General features: G+C 40.9%; 1 protein-coding gene across 1 annotated transcript; it reads right to left on the bottom strand.

Moving 5' to 3' along the window:
* Positions 1-340: 340 nt before the first annotated feature.
* golga7bb (golgin A7 family, member Bb) lies at positions 341-19,142 on the bottom strand. Its single transcript, XM_042502595.2, has 5 exons — positions 19,014-19,142; positions 12,678-12,803; positions 11,633-11,785; positions 7,405-7,506; positions 341-5,704 (listed from the first exon to the last, which is right to left on the bottom strand). The coding sequence occupies exons 1-5, from the start codon at positions 19,023-19,025 to the stop codon at positions 5,618-5,620; spliced, it is 480 nt and encodes a 159-aa protein (XP_042358529.2). The 5' UTR covers positions 19,026-19,142; the 3' UTR covers positions 341-5,617.
* Between the last annotated feature and the right edge of the window lie 2,166 nt (positions 19,143-21,308).

Here is a 21,308-nt window from a genome sequence, read left to right as displayed (position 1 = left end):
AGTGTACTGAAGTACCTCAAAATTCTATGCAGTACTTCAGTAAATGTACCTAGCTAGGTTTCACCACTGCCAAAGTCTGAGGCAGATGAAGCGTTTAACATTGCGTTGAAGAGTTTACCTTCCAGATCCGACCACCTGGACGTCCTGGCCTCAGGTGACTCAGCCTCATTGTGGAGTTCCCGTCTGTGGACATCCTGAGAAATGTGTGTAAGAGAGAGACTTGGCATTACCTCACATGAACTCAGAGCAGACACATGGCATGGATCCAGTTTCTAAACAACAACATGAATTAAACGTTGATAGATTCAAACAGTCTGCAGCCACAATAACTCTTATTCCATCAACTTCATCAGACACTTTATTCACCTTTAGGAGACAGCTGAAACTCGTCTCCGCAGGCTTTGAATAATTATCAGCTTTGGGGAAAAAAATACATGAATCCATCTGAATTAATATGTAAATATTTTGATGTAAACACATAAATAGCATCAAGATAAGATATAAATTCCTCTCTCTTAGCAGCACTACCGAGCGACTCTGTTGATCAGGGATTTCACTTCTTGTCATCTCGCTTTGTTTATACACACATCATGCAGCATTAAACATCAATGCAGTTCTAGTCTCTCTGAGGACTCGGAGCATCTTAAAGAGGCTGGTAACAAGACTTTACACATCATCATTATACATTTTCAGGAAGACATCATATTGCACCATGAATAATCTCTCATTTGTAACAACATACAGTACTCGTGACTCAACGTGTCTGAACAAACTTGCTGCACTCTCAAATACAGTACAAGATAAATATAGGACATGTGGGAATTTACAAACAGATAAGGACTATACATCATCACTTGTCCAACAAGTTTTTTATCTTTGATTCTCCTCCAAAGGCAAGTTTTGGCACGGAGGTCATCTCGATAGTAAGCATAATAGACGATGAAGGACATGGGGTTTAATCTGCTGCGTGATAATGTACTCTTATATCTCAATGTACATCTTTTTACAAGAAAACATTTAATATCATAATCTTCACTCCCTTGGTTGTCTTCATTAATCACAGATGTTGCTCCTGATGGAACAAGCTACATAACACATTACAATATGGCACGATGCTTTTTCACCTCAGCTTCAAAGGATAGGTTCAAATTTTTCAAAGTTTGTCTAAATACACTACTCAAGCGCACAATTTATTCATTAACAGAGACACTGAAAGAGTTATAGGTTGTGTAAACACTTCTCCTGTAACTTTCTCTGCTCTTTCAATGACATGGGGGAAGTTAAAATACGACTAAAACACTTTTGAACCGGAGTAACTTTTTCATGGTTCTAAGAACTACCCTCTTTATTGTATCCACACCACAAGAAGTAGGAATATTAGTTCGTAAAATGCTGTTTTGAGGGATTTTTTTATGTCTTATTTCAGAGTTAGTACTTTCCTAGCACAAGAGGAACTACGAGTGTCCCAAGTGTACACTGATTGGTCAAACACATGGGGTAATTCAGCACTGGCAAACACAGTTTTTGAAAAGTGTTTCATTGTGAGAACAACAGAGAACCTAAGACCAAAACAACAGCTTGTAACAAAAGAACGAGGAAAACATGCACAAATGCACCGACAGTGAAGTCCAGACTTCACTGAACCTAAATGCAACAGTGGATCTTTTTGGCAGTGTAAACGCAAACAGAAATAAAGCCACTGAACATATGTAGTTTCCAAGGGGAGCTCAGCTCCTCTCAGGGAGTCCTCTGAACCGTTTGGTCAACACTGTAAGGTTCTGTGTCCACAAAAGCAGATTTTTTACCAGGTGAAAATGCCAGGTGCTTCTCAGGTAATACCTAGCTGGGAGTGCTTGAGAGCGCTTTGGAGGTGCAGCGTTTTATCACGTTTTGGTTGCTTGGATACAGAATAGCTGCGATAGAGAAATAGCAATGCAAGATAAAGCACTTTCTCTGGGCACCATGGATATATTAACCAAATTTCATGTCAATCCATCCAATATTTGATGAGATATATTGTATTCAGTCTGAAGAGCGACTAACAACGCAATCCCTACACCTGTTAGCTTGACTAAAAATGTGAATTTATCCTTTAAGAACTCCACCCTTTAAATATGGCACATTTCAGACTTCCCCCTGAGAATCATCATCATCACCCATCTGTTTACCTCCACAATAATAACTGACATTGTTATTATTACTAACAATATCATAAGCTACATTATCAACTCTTTTTTGGACAAAACTAAAAATATCTTCATTTTACAAATGATAATACACAGCAGCTCACAGCTGTACAGACGATATGCTTAATAGCTGCTCTGTCACTTGATGCCCACATTAGAGAGGATATCGAAAACATCAAAAATGTCTTTAGGGATAAATACTGGGCAACAGTGATGTTTTGGAATTAAATAGCATTATGGTGCTTCCATCCACATCTTTACACTTGACAAACTCAGCATAGATAATCATTGACAAGCATGTACAGTTCTTCTTCTGTACAGTTCATACACACTCATCATTTTTTCTTTATACATTGTCCAATGAGCTCCTTTTTTTCGCTTATTGGCAGTGTTGAGTCAGTTTTTAATTGGTCAGTCCATCAGCCCCAGGTCGAGTATCCATTCCACTGGGATGAAACATGAAGGCATCAAAAAGAACTGGAGGCAGAACACGAGCACAACTCAACCGCTGTGGGAAAACATCTTTGCAGGTTCGTCTCACTCAAAATGTTGAGTTGGAATCAAACTGTCCACTGGACTGAAGCCCATGAACAGTTTAACTTCAACTTGACACTGCTCTGGTAAAAGTACACAAGGCTGGTTGTGATACAGAGGCTCTGCTGAGGGTTTTGCTCTGAAACTAACGATGTGGCTGATGAAGAGGCAAAGGGCCACACTCCTGGGGTTGATGCAGAGATCATGTTATGAGGCGAGGTTAAAGAAAACAAAATGGTAAAGGAAAGAAGAAGACAGAAACTGTGGGAGCAGAAATAAAAATATGCAGACGCTGAAACAGGGCTTAAGTTTTTTCAGGTCGCTGCGTGGGCGTGCTGTCTCCTGACATCAACATTTTTGCTACATAATGATCATCTTTTGTCTCATCAGACTCCACACACACGCACAAGCCAGACAGGACGCATAATTTCCCACAAAGAGAGGCAGGTTTCATGCTCCTCAGGCTGCATTGTGTGAGCTGTTAAATTAAGGAGCTTATTAGGGTTGAATATTACTATCTTTGCCCTTACATTCAAATATTTCCAATGATTTTTCTCACAGAAGTGCAGAACTTCCTCAGTGGGACCCTAGAGGGAGCTACAGCTGTCAAAATGACTAACATCTGATCCTTCATATTTCTGATGATACACAACTGACAAATGACAGACAGCACTGATCTGAAATCATCTGCATCAACATCAGTGTGTCTTAATGTCGTTGTGTGCATGTCAAATACATTTTATTTTGTATAACTAGAAATAGCCTGCATCTGCATGAGCAGTGTAAACAGACTAATAGAAGTTCAGGTATTGAGCTCTGTGCGTGCTGATTCTCCTGCAAACACCTACACTCACATACACACACACAACCCTGTCATCCACACTGGTAGTACTGGTAGTGGTTAACATACATTGTGTGTTTCATTTTGGTCATTTGAGACACCAATCCTTGCTTTTTGACATTTTCCTTCATAATTTGCAAGCTTTCATCTCACACTAGGTAAGGCAAGGACTAATGGCACACACACACACACACACACACACACACACACAATTATCAGCCCCTTCATTTTAATGCTTTCTAAAACCTTATCAAAATAATTTTTAACCAAATTTAAAATTCTTTTGGGGGGTAAATCTTTTTCCAATTCAACCAGTGCAGGTATTCTTGAATTTAAGTAGCATTTATGTGTTTCTGTGTAGATATCGGTTTTATGTAGGAATATGGTTATTAGAGTGAGTCAGGTTAATCTATGTTTTACAAACACGTAAGTGCAAGTATAAAGACACAATTTAGGTTTAATGGTGGGTTTTAAGATTTCCAACATCAGAAATGTGCACTTTGATGCAGAAGAGCTCGACTCATTTTGACAAAAATAAATTAAAAGGTGGATGTATCAAATTAGATAGAGTGTTTGTGGCAATTAAGATTTTGAAATTAATATTTAACACTTGAAAAAAAGATAAATCAGAACCTTATGTTGAGTGCTCATGGGGAAACAAAGGGTACAACAAAGGATACATAGAAAAGAAATCCAGGAACTCCAAAAATATATCAACAAGGAGGGAAAGATTAAAAAGACTTTATTGTATTGGCTAAATCTTTAAAAGAGCCAACATTTTTCGGCCACTGAAGGTCTTCATCAGGCCTTTAAAAACTGTTTTTAAAACCCTGACAAAGGCCAGTAGTGGTTGAAATGTGTTTTGGTGTGCCTGGATCGAATTCCTGTCTATCATGTTTAACACTACTCAAAGACTTTTAAGGCTTATATTTATTTAAAATTGAATATAAGATATTTTTAGACCTTAGACCAGATATACGTACACACTACCAGGGAAACAAGCATAGTCTTACAGGGCCTGAGTTTGCTTGCGTTCCCAATGAGCTGAGACCACAGAGAATATTGTCTGTAGGATTGACTCCAACTCCACGTCTGCCAGAATTTTGTGTGCAGGAACGCATGGCCACTAGCCACAGTTATGTGTATATACAGTATGCATGTTCGTGCATGTCTCCTCGCTAAGGTCTGCATGAGTACTTGGGCAGGGTTGTGTACATGATATGCATGTGTGTGTGTGTGTGCGTGCATGTAGGAGTGTGACCTGCAGCTGCGATGTGGATCACTAGTATCCACTGCTGTGAATGAGAGGGATAAATAATCCAAGGTGCTCTCTGTTAGCTGTTTGATATTGAAGCCAAATGCATGTGAACAGAGCATAGAACTGAGCGATCCCACAGCAGGCCCAATTTGCCAGCATTCAAAGCAGCTTGACCCCAACCACCTGACATGAATGCAATCATTCAGCAAGACCGGAGAACACTGGGTCTCCCAGGAGGTTAGTAGTTTTCCTCCTTTAAGTTGTCAGAGCTGCTGCACAGACATCAGACTACACTGCATATGCGTCAGCAGAGAGACAAAGTGACAGTGACCCCCCTGGAAACAATCAAGCATTGACATCCAGTCTAATCAAGAGTAAGCCCGCTGCATCAGCTATACAACAGAGATGGTGTGACTCATGGAACAGACGTGATGGAATGAGAGAAATGGTGAAAGAAAGAACTGGAACAAAAGATTTTGGTTTGGATGACTGTTGGAGAATGAAAGATATTCCCTCACAGACACTCTGGATTTTGGCTTGTGCATGTGTCTACTGCCTATGTGTGGGTTCTGTTGTGTTTATTCGGTTATCCAGTATGTTTGTGTAAGACAGCTCCTGTTCTCGTGGTGGTACGTTGTAGGCCCCAGCAGGGAGAGTGTGAATGCTGTGGATCACCTCCTCGCCTTTTGCTCTCCACTCGTCTTAGAACCTGGTGCTCTCATGTTTCAGCATGCGGATGTTGGTAAGAGTCCCGCTGCCCCTGTGGTGGTACCCGTAAGCCTGGCGCTGCCCCTCCAGTCACCGAGCGCTGCTGCCTGCCGACGACATGCTGCTGCTGGGACTGGAGCTGCCCGAGCCCCGGTCTTCAAACACACTGATCTCTAGCTGAAGAGAAGGTCAAGGATCATCATGAAGGAGAGAGTATTAAAATACAGGGTTGAAAAAAGGGCTGGCAGATCCTAGAGCAGTGCAAGTCAACGATCCCCCAAACCAGCCAAGCTTTTGGACTGCTGACACTACACTTTTGGTCCCAGAGTGTTGTCATGTTAACATGGGGGTGCACAACCCAAACAATTCATGAGATTTTTCTAAGTGGAGGGATCAGAAACTGGTATAAACAGTTTCAAAATTCAACAACAACGCTCAAGAACTGACTGTTTGTGTATTTGCTCCCTGTGTCCCTGTTGCTTTCTCATAGGATACCAGAGGTGGGAGTAAGACACATGTGAGTCACAGGGAACTCTCAAGTCTCAATCTTCAAGACTCAAGCAATGACCAAGTTACTGTATTAAAAATCGAGCATGTCAAGTCAGGTCCCTTATGTAAGTGAAGCATACAATGAGCAAGCATACTTAAGACGGAGAGGCCAGGCTGGTAACACCTTGCAGGTTGCCAGATTTGCATGAATTGCACTAGAAATTGTCTGACCATGTTTAAAAATACAAAACATAACTTCTCAATACCTAGTAAATTGCAAATATTATTTAAAAAGTCCTTTCAAGTCATTTATCTGAAGTCTAAGTCTAAGGGATGGGAGCTTTTAATTTTAGTCAATCAAGTCTCAAGTCCTAAAAAGTGCAATCTCCTGTGACTGACTCATCTCCAAGGTGCTCAGAAAATAACTGCTTCTTGTTTTTGCTTGACAAGAGTTGGAAGAGTGTAAAAGCGCTTGTGATGAGGTGAAGATACCGCTCCAACTAGATGCGTGGATTTGCCCACTCTAAAGTGTGTCTAAAAATGGTGATCTCAAAGTAATGTGAGTGAGACACATATTGTGCTGTAATTTGGAAGAATGAGGTCTCCAACCAGCCTTCACAAACACAGACCATATTGTATAGGAGTGTATTGACTAATAAGTGTTGGTAATAGGTTGGCCCTGTGACTTGGAGCCTGTTCTTTGAGCCCGTCTGGGGCCAGGCCTGTGTGATGGTCTACTGGACACATTCTCTCTCTCTTGCTGCCTTTTAACTACATGAGGACCTGAACTGGGATCTCTCCCGCTGACACAGAGAGACACACATCTGGCCACTTCTAAAAACTGTACCAGAATATGTGATGAGCCATGTGATGAACTCGAAACATTTGAAAAGACTGTGATAAAGCACCTTATTTTGGAATGATACAACAGAACAAGAAGGCCTTAGCAAACGAAACACAACGTCACACGTGTGTTCACACCTTAGGCTGCTGATTCATCACATCAAGCTGTTACTTTTTCACCTTTTCTTATCAAAGGACATTTGATGGAGCTCACACGCTTTTTTCAGCCCTGTTCTGTTTAAGATTTACTCTTGGGAACGACAGTTTTGCCGCTGGACGACTTCTCTGCAGCAGCTGGAGTTTAAGTGCCTTGTTCAAGGGCACCTTGATGGTAATTTATAAGGAAGAGGGGTATAACTTATTCATTTATCCAGTCCAGATGTTTATAGCAGTTCCAGTCATTTGAACTGGTGATTTCGAGGCTGATTTCTACAACCCCGAAACTAGTGCCACCTTTTGTCAGTCTTCTATATGTCTGGCTGTCTTGTTCGGGCCTTTATCCTGTTTTTGTTACGCACATAAAGCAGCAGATGAGCAAAGGATACAACCCTCATTCCTCTCTCTATGGGGTCTGTGAGCAGTAGACCTCTAGGAGCGTAGATCTTCTCGTTCTGCTCCTGGATGTATCCTGATATCTTCTTCAGAACCTGGAGTAAAACAGGGGGGCGGAGAGGGGTTAGAGAAGGACATTTGGAGATAATCCAGATTTGATTAGAACCATTGGAGGCATGATGAAACCCTAAAAACAAAAGCAGAACATGTGATCTAGCACAAAATAATCTAAACACACATTCCAACCAGGGATCTATTCCCTGCATGTTATTTTTTGAAGTGCATGCTGTGTTAGATGTAATAATATGTGCCCAAAAGAGGCTGAGTGAGGGCAGGGCTGCAGCAACTTTAACCTCCTCCTGTGCTGTCTTGGGTGGAAAAAATGAAAAATGGAAGAAATGAGTTTGCAGTCCTTCTGCGCATAGTTAGCATACGGCATATGATACTGACTCTATCGAGTCATTGCCCGTCTTTATTTTTCCTGAACATTATAATCTAAACTCAAAGTAATTCCATTATGCTCTAAGTACGGCAGTTATTTTCATACATAGTTCCAAGCCACTCATGTCAAGCAAGGCTGTATGAATTGAATTACCAAAATTGACGAGCATGAGCTTTTCTCTTTTTGAAGTTTTCCATTTGGAAGCTTTAGTTCCTAATTCCAAAGATGGCTCTCTCAGGCTAAATGTCATGCCTTGGTTAACTGTCGGGGCAATTTGGAAACACTCGAAAATGTGAGGTGGACAGTTTATTTGGATTGCATTGGCACTGGACTTATTTCTCAGCTTTGCAAGTGAGTATTGCATCAAATGTGCTAAAAACCACAGAGCAGCAGCGGAGTGAAGCTGAGCGCTACGTTCAGACCATGCCTTGGCACACAAATTCAAACAAGCATGCCTGTGACTGTACACATCCTCCTACGCTTTGCAACTACACACACAGTTTGCCCTGGAGACAAGCAGAGTGTTTAAGAAAGCCTCAGCACTCTGATGTAGTCCCATGTTGCTGCTGATAGCAACCAAATGGCTGCTGACTGATGTGTGCCGATGCTAAATGGACAGATATTTGCTAAAGTGGCATCATTAGAGCAGCTTATTCAGCCTCAGCTATGCCTCTGTGGACACCAACAATGCTGAATGTGCCATGCGTCTCCGAAACTCTGCCTAACCATGTCAATCAGCTAAAGCATGCTCCATTGGGCCTCATATACACTGAGAGAGCTGTCACAGCTCCTAATAAAGGAGACACAATCTTCAGCACATCTGTGAACCTGTACTAAAACAACCCACATTTGTATCACTTAAAGATAAAAGTCTTTTTTTTAAAGCTTTGGCATTTGCTTCTAGTAACCAAATTAAAGGTTCAGTATGTAATTCTTGATAAAGAATTCTTAATTTGACAACATGGGAACAAGACGCAAATGTCAGCTGCCTTGCTCCAGAATTGCAAACCGCATCTTTAAAGCAGGTGTTTTATTTGTCAGTTCTTGTCAAATATGTAACAACATCTCTGTGAAAGACGACTTGCTCCGCATGTAGTTACAGTTTATTCTAAAGTAAAAAAAAAAACATAAAGATTCTTACTTTCAGGTGATTATAAACTAAGGAAAACATAGTTATTATATTCCATATCTGCCAATATATCCCCCTGAATCCTACTCACTGGACATTTAAAACTACAAAAAACTGACCTGAGTTGAAAGCTACAGTTATCTTTTGAAGTATTGTGTATTGGGATGTAACATTTTTCTGTCTGATTTATTAAACATGACAGATTCACTTCCTCTTTTGTGAGTTAACTAAAGGTCACTGCAGCACTCAGCCTTGAGAGATTAAAACAATAGAGTCTGCAGAGCAACACACTGAGCAGCACTCCTCTGGGATGTCAAAGGCCTGCTACAGCTGCGGGCACAGCTGCTAATATAGTGACCCCTGCTAGTGGTAACTAAACCACAGAAGAATACTTCTTTCTTTCTCCCACTGGAAGTAGAAGAAGAAGAGACTTTTGCAATGAAACGTCTGGAAAATATTACAATCGGGGAGCAACAAGAAATTCCTCAGTTAAAAAACATTGACGAAGCCATCAAAATGCAGTGGTTTGCTCCACTGCACTGTTTTAAATCAGTCAGATCTATGTCAAGTACACCTAATCAGAAAGCAATCAATAATCGGCTTTGAAAAGTGACAGTGTCTCCAAAAACACAATACAAGCTGTCTTTTGTTATGAACTCCATCAAAGAGAATGAAGCATTACAGAGAAGAGGCACACAGAGGCCTGACTAATAGGTTTAGCGTGGTCCAGGGAAAAGGCCGATCCTTTCACTGCTAGCGAGCTCTCAGGGCAGCTCAGTCCTCTTCAGCGTAACAATATGACAGTCAAGCATACAAGCTGTGCCGCTGCTGCACTGTCATGTCTGTGACAGCCCTGAAAAGCTTTGTGAGTGTGTGTATATCGCCTAAGAAGCAAAGGTGTCACAGTCTGTTTCACATGCATGCCACGAGTCTGTATTCCTCCGCTAGAATGAAAGTTGTTTATGTCACAGAGTGCAATATAAAGGGAAATGTGTGTATACATGTGTCTGAGTGAGTCCCATATGTGCAGGCACATTCTAATGAATAATAGACGAGGAAAAGCAGGAGATGGAGGGCACATAGTATGCGTGAGGGCAGCTTTATGAATGCTTTTGCGCACATGGATCTGTTCGGACATGCTGGGAGCAATCAGTGTCTTTTGATAGAATGAGATGTAAGCATCTAGGGCTTCAATGAATCTGCACACTGATCCACGCTCACTGGTGTGTGGCCTCTTTATCAGCACTCAAACACACACACACACATATGTGCACACACAGCATCAACTTGGGTGGGTATATTTGATCATCGCCAGTCGTAAACGTCATTCAGCCAAGATGATAAAGTTAAACAAGTGAATAAACAACTCTCCTGTGGGGCTGATAGCTTCTCAGCGTCCCAATGGAGCGGCACCCAGCTGACAGGGAGATGAAAGGAGCCTCAGAGCAGGACGTTCGTGTATGGCATCAACACACCAACAAGTCCTTTTGTGCTTCTTGGTCAAGCTCCCAGTGCCTCTGTACTGCTTTGATAAAGAAATGTTTACAAAACGCAACAAGACCGGGGAGATGAATGTTGTGGGTGACAGAGATCAGAACACAGAGGCATGCTGGGACTTTACGCCACTTCACTCTCATCTAAAACACTGGCGCACACTCACAAGAGCATTAATCACTGCGTATGTGACTGTGGATGTGATTGCAGAGCGACAAGCTGCAACACAGACATGCGGAGGTTTAATCACCTGCCCCTTTTGAGATGGACATCTTGGTTGCACTGAAGGTAAATATGTTACAGTTGACGTGCCATGCCTTGCCCAGCGGCACACAGGTGTGGGCTTTTGAGCCAGTTGTAAAAACTAGTGAACGGACAGCTGTGCAAGAAAGAATAAGATCGTATCTCCAGTTTTTCCCGCTCTGCCGGCCTGTGTCAATGGGTGTAAATAACTGTGTGTTCTGTCCTCAGAGATCCCAACTGCATTGGAACATTTTTTAGGGAGAGCTAGCTTTCGTAAAATGGACAAATATGGAAGTAAATAAATCTTTGGGATGGAGATTTAGGGAAATTTAGCGAAAAACTCAGCAGTCAAAGGTCTTCCATTAACAAGAGTGAATCTAGGATTGGTTTTCACTTTCACAGGCGATGCTGATTACAAATCCTAACTAACACTTCCTGCATAGTATGCATTTAATATTAAATGATTTAATGTTGAAATATTTATCACGGTGGCAGCACTGTGGGCCCTTTCGTGTTAGAATTTGCATGTCCTCCTTGGGCCTGTCTGAGTTTCTTTCAGGTGTTGCTGTTTCTGTCTCATATACATGCATGTGATTGTGAATGCTTGTTTGTCCACAGTTGTGTGAAAGATTTGTGACCTGTACCCTGCCTTTTGCTCAGTGATAAAGTTTTCTGCAGAAGGTCTCGTTTAGCTGCAGAATGAAGACACACCTCAGTAACCAAACCAAGCCAATCTCTAGAAAAAATTAATAAGCATTTTGTTCCTTTGAGGTATGATCTCATCCAATGTGTTTATTCCCCAATTAGCAACCATTGCTGCATAGATAAAACCTCTTTGTATTGGTAAATTATCTGTCTGATACACATGTGATCATTTTGTGTGCTTGCATTTAGGTGTGCACAGGTGTATTACCTTCTCGTAGCGTGTCTCCATGCAGAGGAAGACGATATAAGCTGTTGCACAAGCCAGACATCCTTCCAGGTACGACTGACCTCCAATTTTTTCAGCCTCCACATAATATGAGTTCAGGGTCTTCACCGTCTCCTCAAGTAAGGTTCGCTCAATCTACTTACAAACCCACCCACCCACACCCACACACACACACACACACACACACACACACACACACACACAAAAAAACATCCAGGTAGGGATATGAAGGCATGAATACACCATAAGGATTGCAAAAGTGAAAAGATTTCTGGCAGAACTGTGGCAGCAAGCTGTTCGGCTATAAAACAGCCTGCCAAAAATATCAGCTGCATTCTGCTCAACCCAAATTACTCCTACTTTGTCGAATAATTCATCAACACACCTCAGTTGAAGAATAAGAATAAACTTGAGGCTAAAATGAAAAATTAATCATGAGTGTGACAGCAGTGGTTTGAACATCTGACGGAGAACATTTACAGAGTAGTGATTTAAGAAGATGTTTACTAATGGTCCCTTTGCACCGACTCCCTGTGTGTTTCTCTCTGTGTTTATGTTTCTTTCTTGCTCTGTGTGTGAACTGTCTGCTTCAGATGCTAATTGCAGGACAAATCTACAGTAATACTCATACTGTAACAGCATTCACAGATGCTAATACAGCAAGATGAAAAGAGCAAATAAACAGCACTTTCTCTCTCGCTGCCCACAGGAAGTGTGAAGTGTGAAAATATTTTTAATATAGTTATAAATCTTATTCAGCTATTGTTGAGTTAGAACTGCAGGATATTAGAGGTCATGCTGCAAAAGTTTGTTTCCATTTATGGAAGGAGCAAGAACTTTCAAGTTAATGCGCAAGCCAATATCCATCATTCACACGTGCTTTGTCATCCAGGGTGCTTAATCTTATTAAGATATACTGAGCCATCAGTCTTTTTGTTTTGGAGAGTGTTGTTTCAGGTGAGCTGGGATTTTGCCAACATATATGATTTGCCTGGATGTGTATATGCGAGTGTGTGTTTGTGCTCACCCTGTTGTCGAGCTCTGAGGGGAACTTGGTCTGGAAGCGGCAGACGGTTCCTTCGCTGTAGTCTCTCTGCACAAACACCTTTGTAACCAGCGACGCATTGTGCCTCAGCTCCTGGAGGTTATGAAACTGAGCAGTTACACAACAGGGGAGAAGCACACATGTTAAATTTGTGGTCCAGAATACATTTATATTCATGCAGGTACAAGAATAGCAGAGGACTGCACCACAGAGCAAGATTAGTGTCTTAGCAAGAGTCTAAAGCCAGGGTTTTCCTTCCTGAGACAGTTGCTCTCTTTTAACCTGGCTAGACCACCATGCTAATTTATGTGGAAAACATAATCCGGTCGGGAGCAGGTTATCTTCTCAGTTTAATCTGAAATCAGCTGAGAAGCTCCTTTCACAGCTGTAATCACTCTGTAATGAGTGTCAGTATTTGAGCCACACAGATTCTGAGCTGAGAGAAAACATTACAAATTCATTCTATTTAAATTGCAGCGCCTTAATGTTGTATAAATGTCACCAAACAAAGTTGTGCAGTTACAGTAGTGCTTACTATATGCATCCCATTATGTTTTGTTTAATTCCATTTAACGTTATTTTACACAGGAACCTACAGTTTATCAGTGATACAGAGAAGAGTTTGTCGAGTCAGCTCAGTCAAAATTAGGCCAGGGTATGTTGAACGGCCTTTGTGGTACAGCCATTATATAAAATAAATCAATTAAAAAAATTCTTTGTAAATAACAATAATAGTAATAACAACAACAACAACAATAACAACAACAACAACAACAACAACAACAACAACAACAATAATAATAATAATAATAATAATAATAATAATAATAATAATAATAATAATAATAATATGGACATTTGTTTTTCATTGTTTTCTGGAGGCTGGGGACCAGATTTGGTCCATGTTGATTGCATGGCTACGGTCTTGATCTCAGTACACAAAATTATCTAATATTTCCTGCTACTTTTGAGTTGTATTTTTACGTGCAGGTGTTTATGGGGCTACACAGTGAGAGAATGGTACTCTGTTACTATGTCAACAGCTTTGCAGGTGTAGACAGCGCTCCCACAGCATTCCTCCACTGTCAACAGGCCCAATTGCAGCAATAACGAACACTTTGAAAGACACCCCTTTACAGCACTTTGGTGCTGAGTGGTGTGTTTTCCACCCAAACAGTCATTTCCCAAGCAAGTGGGCCAGTGTAACTTACCCCCTGCTGATCTAAATTACTCCTCAAGAGGATGGTAATTAGAGATACAGAACGACAATAAAGGGAGGGAGAGAGAAGGGGAATAAATACATGCATGTATTCATTTCAGAGCCTTGAATAATGTTATAAAATCCACAGACTTTGTGCAGTTGTTGCCTTTTTATAATCACTCTATTGTAATCTAAGGATATCACAGCCAGAGTTTGGCAAGCTGCTGCAATGTTGTTATAATTGAAAGCAAGCAGAGTCTCTGTTTATGAGGTTACCTGCATGTATGAGCCCGGGAGAGTCATTTCCAAGTAAGCAGACACAGTACAGTGCCAGGCTTTCATCTCTATATAGGGTATATCACTCACAACCAAGAATAGCATCCAAGCTGCTATTTCTGTCAGCCAAAAGCCAAAATCATCTCACAGTCACTAGATCTTTCTGTCTGCCAGTGCTTTAAATATCCTTCTTTTTGCCTTCTCCGTCTCTACCACTGCCCCCCGCTCTCTTCCTCCCTCCTCCTCCTCCTCCCTATCTTCAGGCCATCGTGATGAACAACAAGTCACTCTATTAATAGAAGCAATTATCAGCACACGATTGAGAATCATTTATCCAAGTAAGGATCAGCTGGCCGAGGTGGATTCATTCAGATCATGCAGATTCTTTGATGTCACAGTGAGAATGTGTGTGGGTGTATGCCATTGTATGTATACGTGCACATACTGTATAATATGAAAGTACATGTGTAAGTAGCAATACCACAGGGGGAAATACTCTTTTAAAAGCAGAAGTTCTGCATTCAGAATTTGACCAGAGGGGCTAAACTTGTTTACTTCAAACAGATGTTGGCAGTAAAAAGCAATCAAGGATCCAACGTAGGAGTTTTGCTGCCAAATTTAAACGTCAAATGTCCAGTTTTTAAGGTTTTAATACTTTCAGGTTTCTTGAAAAAAAAAACAGGAAGGGAAGAGGAGAAGAAGGATGGAAAATGGGGGACAGGAAAAAGACAAAGAGGGAAGGAAAGTAGAAAAGCAGGATGGAAAAAAGAGATTAATAGTACTGGACGAAAGGAGGAAATATGGAAATAAGTAAGGAACAAAAGAGGGAAATAAATTAGATAAGACAAGATCTGAGGAAAGGAAAATAATAAAGTATTAAAAGAAAGTGCTGGGGAAAGAGAGGCAGAGGAAAAAAAGGATGCAGACATTTTAGTTGACAGAAGTCCAGCTAAAAGAGGGTGAAACCTCGCCAGCTTGCCATTCACCGTCACATGCACTGCATTCAGGCCAGTGGGACATCACGGTGTGTTTTGGCTTGTTGGTGACCTACTGACCTCTGTCTTACATCTCTGTGCTGCATGTAGCTCGCAGCTGAGCAAAGCAGGCAGGAGTCATGTGTCTCTGAGGCAGCCTGTCAAACACTGAGTCCATTTATTTGTCCAAACATAGGATCTTAGAGGACATTTCTCCCACCACTCCCTTGATTTTAATGAACTTGGAAACTCGTGTTCCAGATTTTTAAAGTGATTGGTCTAATGGGGATGTCGTGGTTGAATGTTGAAACTGATGCTTCTTAAAAAATGTTGTGCCAGTTAATTTATTCTGCATCATTTCATGTTGTGTTGTCATTGTGTGGTGAGTAGATGTGGGCCGAACTGTAGCAGCAGTAACTAAATCAACATGGAACTTGAAATAAAACTTCAAATATATATTTTTCTGTTGCTTAAAGGAATACTTCATCCACAAAAGGATCATTTATATATCTATTAATATCAAACCCATGTTACGTTAAATTTTTAGAAGATTTTTTTGTTTTTCTTGCATGCCTCCACAATGAACAAAGAATTTAAATAAAAGTAGTGCGCCTGGACAAGGACGTGCGTTTGAACTCTGCTTGCGTATTCCTTTGAGCAGCGTTCAGATGCACGCTTTTACTTAGGCCAGATACTTGTTCATGTTTTAGTCTAGTCTGTTGAATGTGTTTGGGAAGTGCTGAGCATACCACTGGATAAATGAAACTGGGCTAATACTTCACAGGTTTTGTGAAATAGGTAAACAGATGTTTTCATATAGTTCTGCTGTTGTTAAATGCAGCCCCTTTTTGCTCCAATTCATCAAATGTTTTCGCAGTTTTTGGTTTCTATGTTCACTGTGGAAGCATGCAAGACAAAAAAAAATCTTAACAAATTCAACATAACATGGGATGGGTAATTAAAATCCAAACGATCCCTTTGGGTGAATTCCTTTTAGGTCAGCCAACTTCTCCCTAATTAACCAGGAAGCTTGTACGTTGTTACAAGTTATTTACAATCACCAAAGTCCTCCAACAGTTATCCTACTTTGATACTAAAGGACATAATAAAATATTTCTTCAGTCACATGGTGTTGATGTTTCTGGCAGAGGGGTCGTGTCTGTGTCCATTTAAGCCCTTAAGATAAATGTTTTCTGTTGGCAGAGTGCTGATGTTTACTTTCCTGCGTGGGAGATCAGGGTTCAAATTCAGTCTATTACTGTGTCTAAATATAGTACACAAGCAGACAGCAAAGTTAAAATGTCATACGGATCACACAAGACTCTATTAAGAAGCTCTGCATCATGCAGCACCATCTGATTTCTCCTTCCACCCACATATGTGTTACTTTTGGTTTGGTTTATATCTGTTTGCATAATGATTAAACACAAGTTAAATAAAAACAGTGAAAATAACTTAAAGGTGGATATTCACCAGTTAGGAAGCTCATTAAAACAAACAAAAGACATAAATAAAGGAACAAAACAGCAAAGTATGAAAAATTATGCATTTTATATTTTATGAAAGGAAATAGTCCCTGGCTGACCAAAAAAATGAAAGGTAAAGATCAAAAAAGACCTATGTCAAATTAAACCAGAAGTAAAAGATGACACATGATGCATCTCGTTACCAAGGATGTCCCTAAAATGAAAAAGAAAACACCACTTTGAACATATTTTCTTTTCCTACTCTGATACACTCCTTCTATTTCCTCCAGCTTGAATCTGTGAGTGTGTGTTACTCTCATTGCCTTGACATGCTTCATAGTTTAGTCACCCCGACTCAAGGAACACATAGCGACAGCCCGTGTGAGTGCTGCCAGTGGGCAGACATTGCAAAGGACACACACAATTACAGCACGCACAGTAAATACACTCAGGAGTTTCATTCTCGTCTCAAAGCTCTTTCAGCATTTTTCTTACTTTCAGCTTCTTTTCATCTCCTCATAATATAGCGGGTTTTCTGCCATTGGGAGCTGCATTTTTTCATGTTTGTTGCCAAGCTGAGCTCGCCAGAGGTCTATAAATCATTTAAGTTTGTACAGTGTTGACAAAATAGTCAAATTTCCATGACATCTAGGTGGAAGATCAGCGACTGCATAGGGCCAAAGCTGGAAGAGGAAATCTCTTTTGGATGCAGGTGGAGCATTGTTTCAGTAAAGAGCTGAGCCTTTGCCAGCATCTGAGATGATTACTGTGCTTCCACACATTATTCGTCAACAGTGTAATACTGGAGCCAGGGCTAGCCTACAGACTGAGAGGAGGATCTGGCAGTAGTGGACTTAATGGATCCAGAGACAGTCCATGCAGCACAAACAGTCTGCAGTGTGTTACTCAGTCACTTAACGTACGTAGTCATTTGCTGACTTGGCATACAATAAATGTCACAGAATGAGTTCTAATATAATATGAGACAGAGAGAGAGGCAGGTGGATAAAAGCACAGAGAGGAAGTAAACTGTGCTGCTCATCTCAAACTCCGAACACTGATGGTTACAAACTGCAGCAGCCTGTTTGCATTAAATATGCCATGGATAATTGATGGACCTTGGACATAAAATCTGTCCTGGTTTGCACACACTGGATGTGTTTGCGTGCACATGTGTGTGTGTGTTTGTGTGTGTGTAATTGATGGGGCTTGGACAGGGATACTGGCAGACCACCAGAGGAAATCAGGGCCACTCTGCCAATATCTTGCAGACTCAGACGGAAAAAAAAAAAACTAAACATAATCAAGAATCCTGTCCAACTTACTGTCCACTGCAACTTTACCTGCAGCACCATTAGGCTTGAAATACAACTTCACTCACTCATAATTTGGATAGTTTAAGGTGTATGTAGCACCCAAATTAACACACACAAGCAAACATTGCTTGCATGATAATATGCTGGCTCAAACTTGCAAAGTAATACCTGTCTCCTCTAGTGGGATCATTATTATGATAACTAAGGCAGCTATGTCTTCAGCATTATGGTGACATCACCAAGGACAGAAAGGGGGGAGAGGGGGAGATGTGCTGCTGCCCTGAGAGCTTCCAGGCATCACTAGGGCTAAAAATACTCCAGCAAACACTGTTGATGCTGTTTGTGGAGTAACTACTTATGTGACACTGCCAGAACAATACAGTCCGTGATGGGCTCGCTTCATACTCTTGATGTATAGATCTGCCAATCGTGTTGACTGTGTTGATTACAGGCATGAAGAGAGCCCGGGTATGGAATGCTGATTCAATCTGTAGCTCATTTGAAGAGTAAAGCAATGTCAAGCTAATTTAAAAGTATGACAGAGAGAGACTGTCCCTGTCCATGGTGCTGACTGCTCCATCATCATCACCAACACTCACATCAGGCTCCTCAGCTTTGACTGGATATTCTCTACACGACTGACATTTTGTTTTCTTACCAGACAATAAATGTAAAAAAAAAAACAACCAAAAACAAAAAACAAACAAACAAAAAACACTATGTATGGTAAAAGAAAATGAAAAGAAAACTCTGAGGATGTCTGAGTGTGATTACAGAGCTCACAAAGTGTGATGGAAGTAAGCCCCCGAATGAAAAATATTCTCTTTACGTGACATGCCTCTCTATACTCGACTTCACATTCACACTGAGCCACGTCTAGCCGGCTGATTTGATTAAATTAAGGCAACACAAACCACGATAAACAGAAATCGGAGGCACGAGAAGCAAGACATTCAGTTTCCAAGACTGCAGTTCTCAACCTGCATTTCTTACAAAAAAAAAAAAAAACCGAAGAAGAGAATAATTTTCCGGGTTTTGTTCATAAAATATTACAAAAAAGGCAGCGGAGTAGGTGAATTTCTTACCTCTGTCGCCATATTGCAGCGAGAGGGTGCAGGATCTGTCCCGTGCTGAAAACGACAATCGTTTGCTCGTGCTGTGCGGGACAACGCGACTATAGAGCTTTGGCAGGGAGACTGGAGGCACGAGCGCGCGTGCACGTGCGAGTGCGTGACTGAGCGCGCACCCTGCGAGTGTTATCGCGCGATGGGCAAAAAGGGGGTTTGTGCTAATTAAATAGGATTTTTTATTAATTCATAAAGCGGGAATCATTTGCCCTAGATTCAGTGCTGAAGGTCAGACTATCAAAGCTCAAATTAGTGACTTTTTCACAATTATTTGCGGTTCATTTATTGTTTCTTTTTTGTGAAATATTAATAATTTCTTTGCTTATCAATAATTCAAATAAAGTGCCTAGGTTTCTGGTTCTATTTGCGACCAGCCAAGCGCAACAACAACAACAACTCACATTTCTACACTAAAAGGCAGGAGGTGAGTGTACAAACAGGCACAGAAATAAATGTTCTGACCAGGGGCATCGCACCAAATACTGGGCCCTGTGCATAAGCAGTCTCTATAATCTATATTTCTATGGCAGCTCTATAGGAATACAGAAGTGCAATATTGATACCCATGAGATAAAAATATATTATGTCATTATTAAATCACCAGTGAGTGACAATGTAAGTCCCCAGGGAAAAATTACAGTGAATTTATTCTTCAGCATGAATCACTTGTTACTGCCAGCATCAAATGCAGCTCAGATTTATTCAAATGGAAGCCTGTTTTCACATTTAGGCAATGCTGTACAGTCATGCAGTAGGTGTTTACTGTAGCCAACACTGCCTTGGTTCTGCAGAGTGGTCATGCTGCAGGGACTCATACTCTCCTCTATATAGTTAATGCACCATTAGAGAGTGCTCATATTAAACATTCATCAGAGCCCACTTGGGTGTGTTATATATTGCTTTTTTAAAATCCTTTCAAGAATAGCAAAATTCTTCAAGTTCATGCACAGATCAAAGTCTTACTTGGTTTGAATTTTTTACAGGGTTGACATAAAATTCATAAAAATGACTATGGAAAAAAAAAAATGTGGCAGCTAAGATAAAAGCTCATGTTTTTGTGCTCTTTGCGCTTCCAAGGACAGGAAACTGTTTTTGATTATTAGATGAAAAGACTCAGAAGAAAGATAGCAAGGGAAATCAATTTGATGAGGCTATTTTGGGGGTGAAATTCTCATTTTCTTATACTTGTTTGACATCATGAGTCATGATGTGCTGAAATTAGCCACTTTCTCCATCACTACAACACACAGTCCCCGAGGTATGCTCAGATCACACTCTAACAGAGACGCCCAAATGTACGCACAAATATATCCACAAATGCACGGCAGCATCCAGCTCTTATGAATGGAAACAGAATCCAAAAATAAGATGCAAGAGCTTTAACAAAATGAGAATTATGCAGAACTAATATTATTTGCCAGGATCCTGCTGCTTGCTCCAGATTGCTTGAAAAGATGCGTATCTAATCACACGCTGGCAGAGATCCCTTTGGGGTGTGTGTATTTATACTCACATGTTCTTGTATGCATGTGTGTGTATTCCAGATTCTCCAGTGTATTTTCTCCTCAAGGCTCTCAGTCTCACACACACACACGCACGCACACACACACACACACACAGTATGCACTAACCACATGACATAAACCTAAGTCTGAGGAATCTATTCAGCAGCTAGAGCTCATCATCAGTGTTCATTATATGTGCATAATGTATAGGAAGTGGAACTAAAAACCTCTACTATGTGAGGCTATAATGCTCATTACGTACAAGAAAACAGAACTATTGGACTGATGTTAAACCTTGTGATTCTTGCCACTATGGCAGGGCCTAAAAACAAAACAAAACAAAAGTTCATCATTTCCTTCCAAAAATACATCTGATATGATACATGATCTGATGCCCATATTATCAGGAAGACATCTTTGTCAGTGCCTTCCAAAAACGATACAAACGACATGCCATGAAAATATTTAATATGAGTGTTATCTGATCTGTCACCCCTGTCTGTGCTGGATCACCTGTATTCACCCTCTGTTTGAAATGCCAGTCTGTTCACTGCCTTTCGCAGTGATTTCAGTGTAAGATTCTGACACCAAAAGCCACCCTCCAGAGCTGTGATACGCCACCGGGTGGCATCAGTTGAGAACGTGGCCCAACAGAAACGTTCACGGTGTTATGATACTCCGCTGGACGGCACTTGCTGCTGCAGCATGATACGTGGACAGTTGGCATCAGATGAGAACACTGAAAGAT

Source organism: Plectropomus leopardus, chromosome 13 (assembly GCF_026936395.1).
Source record: "Plectropomus leopardus strain MGB_pleo_1.0 chromosome 13, ASM2693639v1, whole genome shotgun sequence".
Taxonomy (NCBI): Eukaryota; Metazoa; Chordata; class Actinopteri; order Perciformes; family Serranidae; genus Plectropomus; species Plectropomus leopardus.
This window is presented reverse-complemented; position numbering and strand designations above follow the sequence as displayed.

Coding starts and splice junctions, on each gene's coding strand:
- golga7bb (XM_042502595.2), bottom strand. Junction 11,786..12,677: donor CCTCAGAGCTCGACAACAGG/GTGAGCACAAAC, acceptor GTTTGTAAGTAG/ATTGAGCGAACCTTACTTGA. Junction 7,507..11,632: donor TGGAGACACGCTACGAGAAG/GTAATACACCTG, acceptor GTTTTACTCCAG/GTTCTGAAGAAGATATCAGG.